The following is a 16,697-nucleotide window of genomic DNA, read 5'->3' on the forward strand; positions in this document are numbered from 1 at the left end:
TTGTCTTGGAGGCAGGCTCACTCGTGGAAATTGAGTCGGTACGATATTTGGGCAGGCTTTGAGCCGTCCCTTTCACCGACTTTAAGGCATACCCTTATTATTCTAGTTTCTCATGCCTCGCTACTTATTTATTCATAAATTAGGTGTTTGCCAGGGAAAATACTTTGATGCCCTTCTGATGGAGCAGGTACAGGAGAGCGTACTGAAAAAAAAAAAAAACTAAACCCTTAAGCAATATTTATGGACTTTTGAAAGTTGAGATTCTTGGAAAAAAGGCTGCATTTCTTTTCACATACTTTCCAGGCTGGAATCTTTTGCTAATTTATCTCATGGTTTACCTGTATAATTATTACGCAGTTTTTACACGCTTAAGCAAGGTAAACAGAAATGTGTTTTCAGTGAATCAACTAGGAAAAGTGACTCCAACTTCTACGTTTCTTTCTGCACGTTCATTTCCTACGATACCACGGCTGAGTGGCAAAACCAGGAATACTCGTGCAAATGCTGAACTAACCTCATTTTCAGTTTCTTGCAGTAGTTTCTGTTGTCTGATGCATCATGCGTCCTCTAGCTCATGGGGAAGATTTAATCAAAAAAAAAACCAACAGCCTAGTTTTTACAGACCATTGGCTCTGGAAATGCTTGAGCTGGTGGCTGGAGGGGTTCAGGGTGCTGCAGTGGGGAAGCAGCGTTACACACCTGCCCTCTTCTTCTGCATTTTCCCAGGCGTCTGTTGCTGGTCCCTCCAGAGACAGGAAAAGATTTTGAGGGACTTTAGTCTGAGTGTTTTCTGCTTTTGTGACCCAAGGACAGAGCTTTCCCGGGACTGGATCACTGCTTTTACCATCAGGCAGCAAATCCCCTGCAACAAGTGATGTTTTTGCTTTTGTGCATCCTTGTAGGTCTGGTGCTTGTACATGCTTGGTAGGAGATTGCTTCAGGCGCAGGAGTAAGGACACTTCTCATACAACTTCAAGATCACAGTTAATGTTATGATGCTGCATTAGCTGTGCTGGTAATCTGGGTGTGTACATATAAGATATATGATTCTTGATGTGCAAAAGACGATTACTTGCTACTGACAATAAAAGATGTGGCTATTGAACGCACTCTAAGCTGATGTATTTTAAGTGAAACAAGAAGCAAAGGTAATGGTGCCTTTTTCCTTCGCATTTGTTTCAGTATTAAACTGAATGTTGGCACTGAAATGCTGAGGGGAAAAAAGGCATTGAGCTGAGGAAAACAAGAGCAGGTGAAAGTTCAGTGCAAGCAAATCTCAGCTATGGGGCCAATACTGAGAAAACAGAGAGACTGTCCAGGAATTTTGGTAGATATCATTAGGGGATCACCTTCAAGGCAGTTTGATTTACCAAAATGATTTTAAAGGCTGCTATTTTGAAAACGATTAAACATTGTAGAAGATTTTGATCAACAAAGGCTCTTTTTCCAAATTTTTCCATGTTGTTCCAGGTCTTTGGTTCCGAACCTTTCCCCTGCAAGGAAAGGTTTGGAACAAAACCTTTCCACCTCCTGTAGGATCGTTCAGGTCTTGGACTGGTGATATGCAGTGTCCTGCTGTGGAGTACAGTGAGGCTCGGTGAAGCTGTGCTTTTCGCCAAAGCAGCCAGCACCTCAGCGGAGAATGTGGTTCAACAGGGTCTGCGTTCAAGAGAGCGTGAGCAGTTCTTCTGTAACATGGGTTTTCTTCCCTCAGCTCTCTCTCTTTGTGGGCTGATTTGTTTTTTGTTTGTTTGTTGGTTTTTTTTGTTTGTTTGTTTTCTGAATTTACTGGGAGATTTATAGTTCTTCAGTAGTTGTAAAGAAAAACTTGCTTCCACAAAAGGGTTTCGTGAAATACCTGCAGTTCTCTCTTATGATATGTTTCAATTTAAAAGCAATCCCCCCCCCCCTCCACACATAAATTTAGGTGGGATGGGAGCATCCTGCACTGGCTTTCCTTTTTTTTTTTTTTTCCCACCTATTACATATACACAACTGCCTTTCTACTTCTCTTTCTATTGCTCCTTGCATCTCTCCATTCCGCTCCGAGAATACCTGCAGCAGCTGACCAGAGAGCTCGTGCTCCTGTTTCAGGAAAAGCATTGCTCTGCACTTGCTGAACCCAAAAGCTGTGGCAACCTCCTCACTGCTAGAGCTGGTGTTTTTGCTGTGTCTGGGCAAATTTTAGGTTCTGCATGCATTTCTGGTTTTAATAAGCTCCTTTATTTTAATGCTAAGAGAATTAATCTAAACTCACACTCTCGGCAGCCTGTTCTCAGCCAGAATATTGTTTTCAAACTGAGGCAACACCCTGTTTACATAGATAAGCAAATTCACAGTCCACAGAGCTTCTTCCAGTTGGAGCAGCTGCTGAGCACTTAACAGTAAGGGACTGGGAAGCACATGTTTCACATACATAGCAAACGTTTCTTCTTCTGAAGGGTAACCAGATTTTTCTCTCTCCTTTTTTTTTTTTTTTTTCTGAAGAGTTGAAAGCCGGAACATCTGCTTCTTGGCCAGCCATTCTTTCCCACAAACACTGCTTCTCAGGTTCAAAAAACGTTGGTTAGGTTATTGTGTGTATATGCGTCTCGGTGCCTGCATTTCTGAAATACGCCCAGAAGCACACAAGGGAAACGCAGCAAGCTGTTGAACAAGGCAGACTTTGTAGTGGGGCTGTTGGCTCGTGTCCGGGCGTCTGCCGTGCAGTGGTACCGCATGCCTGGCAACGTGGTTCGTGGGACCCTGCGTATACAAGAATTCGGGTACACCTCCAAGAGCATGGTCATTTCCAGGTAAAAGTACGGTCACCTCGGGCAGCACAACTGCTGAACTGCCCCTCCTCTGGCTGTCTCTGCAGTGCTGCTGCTGTCAGAATGATGACAGTGGACAAGGCTCGTTATCAGAGCGTAGATGTGGTGGTGCCTACTTGTACCAAGGGAAAATATTAAGTACTCATAGTCTGAACTTCTCAAAGAAGTCAGCCCTTGAGACAGAGAACCGTGTTTTTCTGATCTCAGTTCCTAATTCAAATATCGTAAGAAGTTGGCCACTTTTTTTTTTTTTTTTTAAATGTCCTCTGGCTGCTAAGCTCTGAAGAACAGTTAGTGCGGGCTCTGTGTGGAGAGCTGGGGTTGCATCTAGACTTGAGCACCCTACAGCTGAGAGCAGCTCCATTCTCAGGATCTTTACCAGGTGTCTTGGCACTGAAAATCCCAAGTACTGCTTCTGATGCCCTTCACCTGGCATGTAAATACACAGAATGCAGGTGGTTGCTAATAAAAGCCTGAAATCCTTCAGCATAGTGGTCTTCTGCTTTCCTCAGTGAAAGCTAAACTGTGTCTGAGAACTGTAGTATTGAGTAATAATTTTAGCATCTGTATGGCCTGCTCTCTGTCTTACTCCTGCAACACCAGTATGAAATAGGTCCCTGTGAACCACAAGAGTTCTGTCATTTGACACAAGGTAGAGTACAAGTTGCTTTATATTACAGCTTGTTGTCTGAGTGTTTCTGCTAACAAAATAAAATATCAAAGAGTACTTTTGCACGTCCTGGTGTCCCAGGGCAATGGATTGTCTGTTAAAATCACTTCTTTTTTATTTATTTATTTACTTTTACCTTTAGTCTACATCATGCTTATTTTAGGTAAATGAGAAGAAAGCAGACTAAAGGCTGCTGTGATTTTGTGCTTTCTCTTGAGCACATTTTTTTCTTTTTCTTTGCAGGAAGAGGTAGGTAAAAGGTGTATGTATTCCAAAAGCCTGCTTGGTGTGTTTGAGCTTTGGAGAAGGAAACTGAAGTAATTTCAGATGTATTGCAAGTTCTAGAATTGTTTCAAAATTAGCATCAGCAAGACAATGGCATTCCCAGCTGAAAACGTGGGAATGTGCACACAGCACGTTCTAGGCTTGTTTTAGGGATGGCTCAATGTCTCTGCTAAAAGGAAAATTTCTGCGCTAGTCCCCCTCCCTTTCTCTCCACCCAAAATCAAGTTGTGCAAGAGATAAAGTCCCAACATACAAGCTTATGTTTTACTCTATTTTCACTCCCGGCTGGCCCAGAGACCAGGTCAGCAATTTATTCCTACTTGCAAAGCAGAAATGAGAATAGCACCTGTTTTAAAGATACAGAGGTGAGGTCCTTTCTCTGACTACTGTTGCCCGCTGGTATTTCTATTAGATGTAACATGATCTGCGGGTGGCAAATAAGGCCAAACACGACACAACAAAAATAAATTGCTGCTCGTTAAAAATATATTTTAACTGGTAATGTGTTTTACGCCTGTCCCCTCCAGCCTAATTGTGCTCGGGCCCCTGGGTCCCCACCTGTGATATTGTCCACATGAAAAGTGCTTCCTCAGTGGCTTAGTAATTGACTCCTAAATATTGTCAGTCTTTACTTTCCCGTCAGCTACCTTCAGGTTGGCGTGCTTTTAAAGCACTTACGTTACAAGACTGTTTCACCAGACAGCAGGCTGGTCTCTTTATATTCCCACATATTTTGTCTGCTCAGCTACATTGAACTCCAGTGTGTGTGCATTGCAAGAGTTTCAAAGTAAGGTGAATCATGGCACGCTCCACTTAATTTGCCATCTCGTAGGTCCCAGGCCAGCAAAGCCCTGGGATGCAGTTAGAAACCTGCTGTTGTTAGCCTTTAGGATGTGCTAGAGAAGTGCTTAAAGAAAAGCCTGTATTAAAATGTTCTCTTATAGAGCAGCAGTGTTGTGCCTTAAGGACGCAGGAAAGGCGAGGGTTTAGGGAGAGCTAAAAGTTCTCGTAAGATAACTGATGTCTGCCTTTTAGCTCTAATCCCTAAAAATTGCCTGTCATTTTTCTCCCCTCCTCGGGAATTTAGTTGGTCTTCTGAACAGTGTTGGCCCTCGCTATAACCTTTGCTAGCACAAAGAGCTCGTTTGCTGCTTCACCTTTAAAACAGTGATGGACAGACTTCTTGTCCATGGGCAGTGCTCACAGAGGTGAGGCCCTTCTCAGGAGGTTTTCAGCTCTTCTTTGATATGCAGCATTACTCAGCAGTGGACCGAGACCGCAGGTTGGACTGTCCCTGCAGCATGGCAGTCCGGGGCAGGTACTCGTACCTGTTCCTCACAGGTCCCAGCCTGATGCTCTAGCCAGGGAGAAATAATCCTTCAGGTTTGGAACATCTTAAAGAGCCAAGATTTAGCCTAGTCTGAGGAATGTGATTCTTACTGGCAGTGTTTACAAGGTAGGAAAAAATGCAAACAAATTCTCCTCAGACCCTGCAAGTCTGATCAGTGCTCGCAGATGTCAGTGGAAGCAGGTGTGCTGTCTTTGCTGAACATTGAACCTGTCTCCCAGTGCATATAAATATACCCCAAATAATGGGCAAGTCCTGGCATTTCGGTGTCCGTGATGAAGTCTTGCTGGGAATCAAAACCAGTTTTAGGAGACACGTTCCAGTGCATGAAGTAATGTATATAGGAATGAATCATTGGCAGGTGTTTTTTTATTATTTTTTTCTTATAACTTGAAAATTCACAAATGGAACTGGACCCAAGCATACAATATTTTCTCAGATTTTGCATGGAAATTCTGCATGGAGCAGTTTGTTTCCTCTAAAGATGAAGGCCGAAGGCCTTCATGGCTGCATGATCCTGTCATGAACCAGAAGATTTCAGTAGCTTTTGAAGCAGTTTGAAGAACATGCTTCAAAATCCAGGAAAACTCAGCACAGAAGTCATCACAGTTGTGGGCCCGACTCTTAACCACACGAGCGCTAGCAAAGCATAAGCCAACTGTAAGCAAGGGGTAAATGTAGTTTGTGCCTCTTCCGAAATGCTTTTATACTCCCTGAACAGTATGTAATGATATTAATGTATGTGAGAATTGAGTTCCCAGTGTTTATTGATATGGTGGCCAAAGGAAAGCTGTGTTTTTATTTTTCTTGCCTGGACAGCTTTTCAATTCTTCCCTTTTTCTTTCATGAACCTGGAGCATGACACAAAGATCACACAGTTCTGTTTCATTGGTTTGAATGAGTCGGATGAAACAGCCCTGAGGGTTCTATTCAAATTAAAGTGTGTGCAGGAGGCTGGAGAGGATCTTTGTGATTAATCAGGTGCGTGCCATGAGCAAGGCGGCCTGCCCAGTACGTGCAATAGTTGTCAGTATATGGATTTATAGGAAGCAGTATGTACCATAGTGTACAACTTGCAAAAGTTTTGTAGTTTAGGTTTGGTACAGAAAAAATTCCAAAAGAATTATTGAAATGAACTGAGCCTCTAGAATTCGTGGGGGAAACAAACAAACAGACATGGAACTGAAATTTAAACACTGTAGGATTTGTACTACTTGGAGTTTCTGCCTGTGCTTGAAGTACCCAGAAGCTGTATTTCTTTACATCTTTATCCCCATCTAATGGCTCTACTTGCAGTGCTTCGAACTGGCAGCACAGGACCTGATTTCAGGCCAGGGGAACTGAAATCAGTTCCCTGATTTCCAATGCCATCTCCTAACTGCAGATAGCATTGGAAAAATGGTCCATATAGTTGAAAAGATCAATAAATACTCGAATGAACTGGTTATTCTCAGTGGCTTGTTGTTTATTTGTTTGTTCGTTTGTTTTAAACTGGTTTGAAATATGACAGGTTGGTATTAGCCTTTTCCAAGGATCACATACCTATGCTCCTGAAGAAAGTGGCCCCATATTTAGCATAGCCAAGTGCAGCTGCTTATGAATTTTCAGCTTTTGTCTATAGGAAGCAGCAGATGCAAGAGGGTTTGGAATAATAACATCACAGAGTGTTTGTTTGGTGTAAAAATACACCACTGAAGATGGAAGCAAAAAGGATAAGCAGAGAAATGTAGGTTGCTACTCTGTTCCAAATCATGGTTTTCCAATCCTGAACTTTGTCTACCTCCTCAGCATCTCTACCAGGGGGAGGGATATATTTATATACATATATGAAGTATAATAAATAAATATAGGAAATGATTACAAGTATATTTATATAAATATATGGAGAGATTTATATTTATCCTCTGTAAACATTGCATCTCCCTTTTCTATGGGTTTGAACTTCTCTTCGTGCCACCTGCAAGAGGTCAGAGCTTTTTTCTTACAATCTCCTTGAACTTGGATATGCAGGATGCAAATTCCATTTTCCTTTCCATGGTAAAACCCTCGCTGGTGAGAGGCAGCTGTCAGAGCATTTCCAGTAGCCCTTCTCTCACCTGCTAACACTGCCTGGTCTGCTGGCCCCAGCTGTGCCTCTTCCGCTGCCTCTTCCAGCATCAGCACTGGAGGGAGCGTAACACCTGAACTCACTCTATGTGGAGTGGCAACATTTTTGAGCCATGTCTAAATTTTGGAAGGAAATATGTATTGCTTGCTGTCCTGGCAGAGTCACAGTCCCTGAATACTGCCAAAGCTTTCTGAATCCATTGGTTTGTGTCCCCCTTGCATATGGCAAAGGAACATGCCCTCATATGCATTTCTTCACTAGCAAAATGCAGGTTTCATTCATGTCCAGCATTATCTGTGTCCAGAATTATCTGTGGGTCTCTCAAAAGCATCAGTAACACTGATTGTTTCCTGTAGGGATGTGCAGGCTCTTGCCAGCCAAATTTATGCCTGAAGCAATTAGGCACAACTGCGTGGCTTTGAGCAAAGTCCCACCTGTGTGCTAGCGCTGAAGGCAGCATTAGGTCTGCTCCTCAGTCCATTGAAACTACAGGAACTCTTTGGTCCTTTGTGCAACTAGAAACAGCACTTCTGTACGCCTCTAGTTTCTCATCAGAAAAGCAGTAAAAGGAACTTTATGTTGCTAATTTGTTCCAAACTGTTGTAATCATAAGTCAGTTTACCCCAGTTGTAAACACGTTCTGGTTTTAGGCCCAAAAGTTATATGTAAGTGTAGCTTTCAAACCTCATCTTAAATTAAAGCTGTTCCACCTTTCACCATACAATATGTTCTTGAAAACTTACAGATGGATATAAAACACAAGCTCCACACTTAGCTGGGCTTGTTGTGTTAGAGACAAATCAGAAGAGGAGCAGCATGACTTTTAGGAGAAGATTTTCCTGTTCATGGATTTAATGTTATTTTTTATTTTCTCTTTAAGTTATTTTTAAGTCAAGAGCTTTATCATTTTGGGAGAAGAGTGTGAATTTGTGCAAGTCTTCTCTGAGGCAAAAAGGTGTGACGTGACAAGTTTAGAGTATCTTAAGAAAATTCAAGCTGATTCATAGTTTAATGAATGAATGCTTATAGGTGGTTAGAAATGAATCATGGATGAGGAAAGAAGAGAAACCATGTTGATGGATGGAAGGATCAAAAGCCTTTAGTTCTGAGAAAGAGGCCTCAAAAGCATACCTTTAACATAAAACATTTTTGTTTAGATATTTTGGTTGGTTTCTTAGAGTTCATAAAGCAATTTTGATGATAGTCTGTATGCTTGCCTGTAGTTTGGTGTTGATTTATAGCTGATAATATGTGAACGTTACTTCAAGAGATAAATTTTATAAGCAGAAGAGCATTGAAAGATAACCCTGTGTTTAATATTGCAAAAAATACTGTAAAATCTGTAGCTCTTCAAACAATTGGATCATACTACGCAAGTCAAGGTATTCATTTAAAACTAACTTTTTTGAAGGATGATGAATCCTGTTCTTTAGATGTACAGCATACCCCTAGTTTTGTTACAGAAGTGTGGATACAACGTACAGTCACCTTGCGGTGTGTGAGGCAGAGTCTTGTTTTCTCATTGCCTCGTCTCTGTCCTTACCAGGCTGTCCAGACACACAAATTGGTTGTTCAAAATGGGGTGTGCTGAGAATATGGAGGAGACATGTTTCAAGATGGTCAGATGTATTGCAGGAGATTCTTCTGCCTCTTTATATCAACAACATCGATGGTACAAAACTGCAAAATGAGTAACACATGTTTTGATGGAATTAAATGTGAAATTGGAAAAGGAAGTATGTCTTAGTATAACAACAGCTTGCCAGATAAACCATTACACTCTAGAAATCTGCTGCTGTTAAAATAAAGAATGCTTTTTGAAAGAGTTCCATGTGGTATTGTTTCTATTTCCCCTGTATTCAAAAAAAAGAAATATCACCTGACTTCAGTTGAGTAAAAACAAACAGGCATAGAGCTAAGAAATACTTTTATCACTCACCTACCTACTAACCTCTCCTCTCAGCATTTACTTTTTCTTATGTGGGTCCCAGGATACATGAAATCTTCTGTCTTGCAAGTCTGCACTCATCCTACCATTTCTTTGCTTTATGCATTGTGGAGGTGTGTGAAGAACCTTCTACCAAGCTGTTCTCTGTTTCACTGGAAAATAATGCAATTAAAAGGTAAAGGAGCACAGAAGGAGTGCAGAGAAAATAGGAAACAAGGTTTCCCATCAGTGGAAAGCCATCCTATCAGTGCCTCTGCCTGTGACATGCATCTCAGCAGCAGCATGAGAGCCAATGTACTATATTCTTCCACGTGTTATGACCCTAACATGCCAGAACCGCTGCTGAATGCATAGCTGTCCTCCAGGTGCCCTACTGCCACCTTCAATTCAGCGGTGACACGTGTAGGTGCAAAAGCTAATTGGGTAATTTACAGAGGCGTGAATTTATGACTGGTAAATCTGTTCTTTTTGTGTTCTCCTACTTGTAGCCATCCTGCTTTGGTCGGCTGTATTTCTAGGCATGGACTTTGCAGCACTGTTTGTTTGTGTGTATTTGAATGCTCACATTTTTGCTCTGCTGCTCATCAGCTGTCAGGAGTGAAACGGCACAGGCGTGGTCTTGCAGGAGAGGGGGCTGGCGGGATCTGCTCTGTCCCCTGATCATAGCGTGGGAGAGGTGTATGTGTGGTAACCCATTTCTAGTCTGTCATCTTTCTGAAAAGCTACAAATCCATTGTGAATATTAAGTTGAATAACCAAAGCTTTTTCACAGCTGTAGAGTCACATCCCCAAATAAGTAACGTTCTCACCAGCTTTGATCCTGTAATTAGAGCATGCACAGTAACACCGAAGTGTGGTCACACAAAAACACCCTTCGTTCAGTTCTGTTGCTGAAAAGTAGGTGTCCTGTGGCATTCAGCTGTGTTAGGGTTGTCTGCATAGGGCTGGCAGATATGGCCCAGGGACCTATGGAAAATCTCTACCCTCACAGAGTGGCAGCAGGAGGCACGGGGAACACACAAGGGCACATTGCATGATACTGCACCTATGTTTATTTTCACTTCAACACTGCCTAACTGCTCTTAAGAATATGCCATAATATGTTGTAACAGGAGTGTCTTAACAGAAGTCTGGCCCAGGTGAAGCTGAAAATATTTATATCATTTCTAAGTGTTTTTACACAGAAAACTGAGTGCATATGTATATCTCCACCCTTCATTTGTGGCCTTCTTTGTGTTTTTCAGTCCATAATCTACATTCGTGACTATAATTCTCGTCACCAGGAGGTGTCTGCATACATCGACTATGCATACAGACTGACAACAGATGATTTTGAAGCCTACTTCAGTGGGAAGAAGAGACTTTTACCTCGGAAAACAGATCTGAGGTATTTATCTTGATTTTGTTTCCACTTACTTGCTTTTAGGCGAGAGAGATTTAAATGATTTTGAGTGGGAAGAGAGCCTGTGAAAGTGTTTTGCACTGGATCAGAATCAGTTATAGAGAACAGCTTAAAGGAAGGATCCTGTCAGATTTGTTTAGTTCAGAGAATAAAGCTTAAAAAGGACGATACAGCCGTTGCCTGTCTCTGCATCTTTCAGTACCCTGAGGAGCCCATAAATAGTGACGTGCTTTAATGGGAAAGAGCATACTTCTGGAGATGTGGCAGACTAAATAACTACACTCAGCAGTTGCCAGAACATCTCTAGCTTTCCCCACTCTCCACGAAGTCCTTGGGAGGATGCTTCGCTTTGAAAGGGGGTCACGTGCACAAGTCTCATGGTGGTATGTTACCTATGATCAGTGATAAAGTCCATCAGTAAGCTGTTAAACAGAAGAATGTATTTTCTTTAAGATATATCCTGTGCCATTGTGCCAAGAGATATATTTGTGAGAGACGCTTGCACGCATCTGTACGTGAAGGCCAATTTTAAGAGGTGTGGCAAAGCTGAGGTCTGCCTGGGGCCTGGGCACCAAAGCTGTGTGTGAGGCAGCAGGTGTCATTGGCAACGGGGGAAGAAATCATAAAAATTTCAGCTAGTGCTGTGAATTAGTATGGAAGTCTTCTCTTCCCATGTGCTAGAATGTAAGACCTGTGAGCAGCTAGCTGCCATGCCATATGCTGTCACTTATCTCCTGGTGAAAAGGTGCCCAGTACGAAGGAATTGCTGCGTTTTCTCAGATTTCTGAGTGGTTTTCTGTAATGCAAATTATTTCTTTGGAAGCAATGCAAATCACTGCGCATGCTGTTCAAGTCAAATTCTGGTGTTTAGGATAGAGTGTTGGAGGGAACAGTGGATTGGTGAGGTTGTGCCATTCATTTACAGTACAGCAGATGTCAGTAATGAGGCAAAGAAGCACACAAATTTCTCAGCGTTGCCTGAGATGTGAAGCAAAATTCCAAATTTTACACTTCTAAATCACAGTGATGAACAGTCAGTTGGTGTTTATAACTGAACTAAGAACAAGAGTGAACACAACATTGTGTCTGCTTTGCATGTTATGACCTGTCTACATATTAGAATATTATTAGAGGCTCATAAATAAGCCTTTTATGTTATCATCATATGCGAAAAGAGACGTCACTGATATATCCAGGAGCTGTGCTTAGTCCTGCTTATTCTATATTGAAAAAGTCTCATTTGATATAAGCTTCAATCTCTTTTTTCCTCCCTTGTGTCAAAACTACTACAAATTCTTCATAGACAGTTTTGTATTTTCATTCCTTCTAAGGGTAAAATATAGCTTCATTTTACTTTACTGTTAAAAAAACTAAAGCGTGTGCTGGGGGTGGGGGGGTTAAGGCATAACTTATATTCTAGTTGACCAGCCTCATATATAACACGTGGAAAACTGCATCTGAATTTACCATTGGAAGGTAGAGGGAAGTTCAGATAAAGCATGTACAGTGCCAGGAAGACCACTTTGTTTAATTTATATATGGGTATGAATGTAAGCAGCCTAGTTAACGAGGTTCATATACAAACATATAACTCTCTGTACAAGTATACCTATAGATCATGACGTGTTGGCACATTGGTACACTGGCCAAAGAAAAAACCTTTGTGGTTAGATAATGTGATTCTGGATTCATCCTACATACGGCTTTTCATACAGACCTCACCCTGTCAGAGAACATCTCTAATAGTGATGCATTTCTGTTGCCCATAGCTCACAGGTGTTGTCGAGCATCCCATTTTGCATCAGTTAGGTATCTTTGGAGCAGCACCTTTTTTCCTGCCATGTCTCTCGTGATTACCATTGTGAATGTTATCAGCCAGACAGAGAACAGGTATGAGGAAGCCCAGGACAAAAGATTTAGCTGGTACTGTAGATGTTTGAAACTGGTGAATTCCCTTTAAGCACTATTCCCCACTTAATTGATGTAAACTCAACTAATGAGTGCAGAGCTCTTGTCAGACATTTGCAAACCCTTGTGAGTGAGTGCCCCTGGCCTGTCACAGTTCAGCACGTGTGTGAGGAGCATTCTTAGGTCCACAAACCCAGGAGGGTCCCAGCAGGTGGTACAGAATGTGACAAAAGGCCCACCTTCCCTGGCCACCAAGCTGAGTTCTCCTGCTAATTTGTAATACGTCTATTACAAGAGACATTTCGATGATGGCTTTTCTGGAGGCGTCAAGTAAGCTGAAATGGGCAGGCTGAGGGTTCTGGCATATTGTCTTGTTTCTCGTTCATTCCTCGTTGGCAAAGATGGTAGGCAGAGGCAGGGATCTGTGTAGGTATGTTGAGGCCCACCTAGCCGTTAGGTGGCCAGCAGCTTCTTTTGGAAGAGCAATGGGCAGAAGAAGTGGGGGCCTCTAACTTTGACTTGACCCTGAAAAAGTTTAAATAGAAGATTAAACTTTGCTGAACTTGAGCTCTATGCTGCAGGCTATTTTCGTTTGTTAGCCTGTGTTGTGCATGCCATATAAAAATTGATCAATTTTTGCCCTAGGCTTTGAAATGCAAGGCTGTCCGTGGTAATAGTAATGAAAGTGCATGCCAGCCTGGATCCCTCTAAAATTTAAATAACAAGTTTGGATTGTTTTCCAAACCACAGTAGCAGAGAAGGGCCTAAATTTGCATCCATTCTCTAAAGCCAAATGGTAAAATTCTCTTCACAGAAAGTGCCTTCTATTCCCATGCCTTCTCTATAATCTTTTCTTTCTGGTTGGAATATTGCTTTTTAATTAACTCACTTTAGATTTTGTTGTGTGACTGATATGTTCTGAATTACCCATTCAGTGTATTGCACAGCCTATAATTCTTCTCAGTCTAAAATTTTCTAGATTTTAAGCCCAGGAAGAACTGCAAGGACTCTGTGAGCTGGTCTCCTGCAGAACGTATGCCATAAAGTTTAGCAAGTCTTGAATATACTACATGGCTGGATAATTGACAACTAGTTTAGAAAGGTATAAGATTATGATTTAAAAATTGCTGTTGGCAGAGAACTTACCATGTCTCCCGTAAACCTTTTTATTGAATAGATAAATATGTCTTGTTTCTTGCTATAAGTCTAAATTGGAACTTCACCTGCTGGGTGCTGTATTTTTACTTGTATGCCAGATTAAATACAGCTTTAGGGTTAGACAAGCTGTGGTTACATAGGCTGTCATCAAAACTGTCTTCAGCCATTCTTCAGTGATCTATAAAGAATTTTCTTACAGCTAATTGTACATTTAATGGTTATCCTTGTCTTGGCAGCCTTGTTCCTCTGCCTCTATTTTCCTCCATGCTTCTTCAAAATGTGTCAGATGCTGTTTGTGGATGGAGATAATTTGTATGTATAGTTCTGTGACCTCAGCCTTTGAGTTTCTTAATGAACCTCTTTTCATCACATTTTCTTTCCCCAGATACTTATACGTTTAGGCAGATATAAAAACGTCTTAGTGTAGAGGGCACATTTGTTTCCCAAGCTGAAAGAATGGATGAGTGTTTCAGTTGAGAAGGGTTGTTCCTAAATTCATTGTATCAGCTTAAGTTGTTCCAAAATGCTGCCTTCCTTCTTAAAGAACAATTCAGTTTGGGAAATTGCCTCACTCAGACCTTTCCAAAGCCCTTGCTCTTGGTTGTATTTACTTTTAGTCACTTGGGAGATTGACGTGTAAATCTTGGATTTTGCAGGAGAGGCTAGTATCTTGTGCAAAGCTATCAAATTATCTTTTAAATACAGAAATCAATACTTTGCTGCAACACATTTTTTAATTAGCTGTTTGACGCTGTCAGAAGATATTAACTGTCAGAAGATATTAAGCTCAATCTTAGGTATCCCCTGAATCAGGTTCTTGCTCGCAATACATCTTAAAAATACTGAACAATTAGGTTTATGTGGGGTTCATATTTTAAATCTGGTGGGTAATATCAGAGGCTCTTGTATTTGATCTACGTGGTTCCTCTGAGTATTTTTGCCATTTTATTGCATTGACCTATCAAGGGAGTATTATTTATATGATATAATCCTCATTTGGTTCCAGTTTATTAAATGAAAGGAATGTGTTAGGCAGTAAGTTCTTAAGAGGTCTGGAATCTGGACAGTAATTGAATCCATTCCTTCTCAGCTAATTTATGTAATCTGATGAGAAACAAGTGTAATACAATTTGTTCAAAGAAAATGGAGAATGTTCGCTCCGTGGAACAGTACCAAAAAAAGTCTGCTGAATGAAAAAGCACAGCAAAAGACAAAGTTTGGGCTGCCTTTTGTCTGTTCAGCTGTACTTTGAGCAGCTCTCTCAGTTCTGTTTGTGAAGGAGGATGAAATTCACATCTTACAGTAGAATTGTGCTATTCTCATTTTGTGTGAACTCCTGCCCTGGGTTTTTGTTAATTTTCTGTGGCAGTGTGATAAATATGGTATGTATGATATTGTATTCTCTAGTGTTTTATCTTCACGTCTAGCTTGTGGTTGCAGTGTTTTCATTTCTTCTTACTAGTTCACTCAGTCTTTTCTAAAACAGATCCGGATAAGGAGCCATTTATTGTAGAACAAGGGTCCTAGATTTTTCCCTGAAGTAATGGTCTGAAATCACTTACTTATCTCATCAGAAGTGAAACTTGTTTGGTTTTGGCCCCAGCACGCACCAGCTTGAGCTTGGGAGGTCCGGCATTCAGGGCCTTGTGGTGATACACCTCGCCTGCGATAGGAGTGCATCATGACACACCGGTACTTTCAGATGCAGCGTGTTGTTCTTTGCTATTGGCAAGAACCATCCCATCAGCTTCTGCCCTTCTTTTCTTGCAGTTCAATTGTGGTCTGTTTTGGCTACGAGTGGGCGTAGCGTTTGGCAGCCATACATGAGATGGGGTTGGAATTCCCTCCCATTTTATTGTCAGGTATATACCAAGATAACATCTGTTAATCTGTAAAGACCTGTAAGCCAGATCATGGCCAGCAAGACGTTCCCAAGCACGGGGCGTGAAGCAACGTCTCCCTTCCCTGCTGTACCCCACAGATCTGAGAGCAGTTTACAGAGGGAGCGCAGCTTCAACCCTTCTTACCCTGGCAAGAGTGGAGAGGGAGGGAGATGCACTTCACACCTTTCGCCATGGGCAGTCCTGTGGTGCCAGGCAGAAGATGTTCAAAGCTTCTGCTGCCTCGGGGAGCAGGTGGCAAGGCAGAGCCAAACTCCTGCTGCACCCCAGTTGGGGATCCACGTGCAGGGGCTGTGGTAATCCCAGAACCTAGCCTGATGCCGCTGGCTGTTGTTTCTCCCCAGCCAGGACATGCTCTGAGGCTGCAGTCTCAGGCTGCCTGCAAAATGACTGATTAAACCAGCTTGAGTTAGGAGCAGGTCATGTACAGCAGGTAGCGGGCACCTGTCCTTGGTGATACCTCTTCTTGGGTATCTCCTTCCACCTTTGGGGAGCAGGATGTTGAATGGATACAGGAGGAAAACAGGCTGTATTTATTTGGTTGTTTTCTTGGTGAGGGCTTGGGTATGTTTGTTTTGTTTTGTGCTTTTTGTTTTGTTTCCAAATAAAACAGGAGGTTGTCCTTGAATTTAAAAATCCACAGTCATCCATGTCTATGATTGCCCAGTGGTGTTTTTACTTCAGGTGGCTCTGAAAGGGAAGCCTTCTGGTAACTCACTCCTGGTGTACATCTGCTGGCCCCATTCATTGCGTTTGGCACGCCACTCTCCAGCTATCATAGATAATGCAAAAGATGTCAGGTTCTCAATGGTGTTGGAAGCCTGCGAATCAAAAGCTCATTAGTGTCACTAATGATTGGGTGCTATGGATATTGAACATGAGTTAAATCCAAAATTTGTTTGGGGAAAACAGCTGAAAACATCTTGAGTTTCCAAAATGTGCAGTCACCAATCTCAAAAAGGATTAGAATCAGGCCCCTGATTAGCAGGGATTACCATACTGCTAGTGATTTTAGACTGTAAAATAACTCAAGGTTGGAAAAAAAAATCTCTTTGACATTCCATTTTTGTAAGGACGTTGCTGACTGATAGAAAATGTTCTGTTGGATCCCTTAGAAAAGAGATACTCATCTTAAAGAATTTGATGAGAGCAATACT

At 41.8% G+C, this 16,697-nt stretch overlaps 1 protein-coding gene across 2 annotated transcripts in view; it reads left to right on the forward strand.

Moving 5' to 3' along the window:
- CFAP299 (cilia and flagella associated protein 299) overlaps positions 1 to 16,697 on the forward strand; it is a 213,428-nt gene that overhangs the window by 172,331 nt on the left and 24,400 nt on the right. For both annotated transcript variants that reach the window (XM_066995948.1, XM_048074431.2), the window contains exon 4: positions 10,416 to 10,558. In XM_066995948.1, the coding sequence (XP_066852049.1) occupies positions 10,416 to 10,558 (143 nt within the window). The remainder of the gene's footprint in view (positions 1 to 10,415; positions 10,559 to 16,697) is intronic.

This window comes from Anser cygnoides, chromosome 4, assembly GCF_040182565.1.
Source record: "Anser cygnoides isolate HZ-2024a breed goose chromosome 4, Taihu_goose_T2T_genome, whole genome shotgun sequence".
NCBI classification, from domain to species: Eukaryota; Metazoa; Chordata; class Aves; order Anseriformes; family Anatidae; genus Anser; species Anser cygnoides.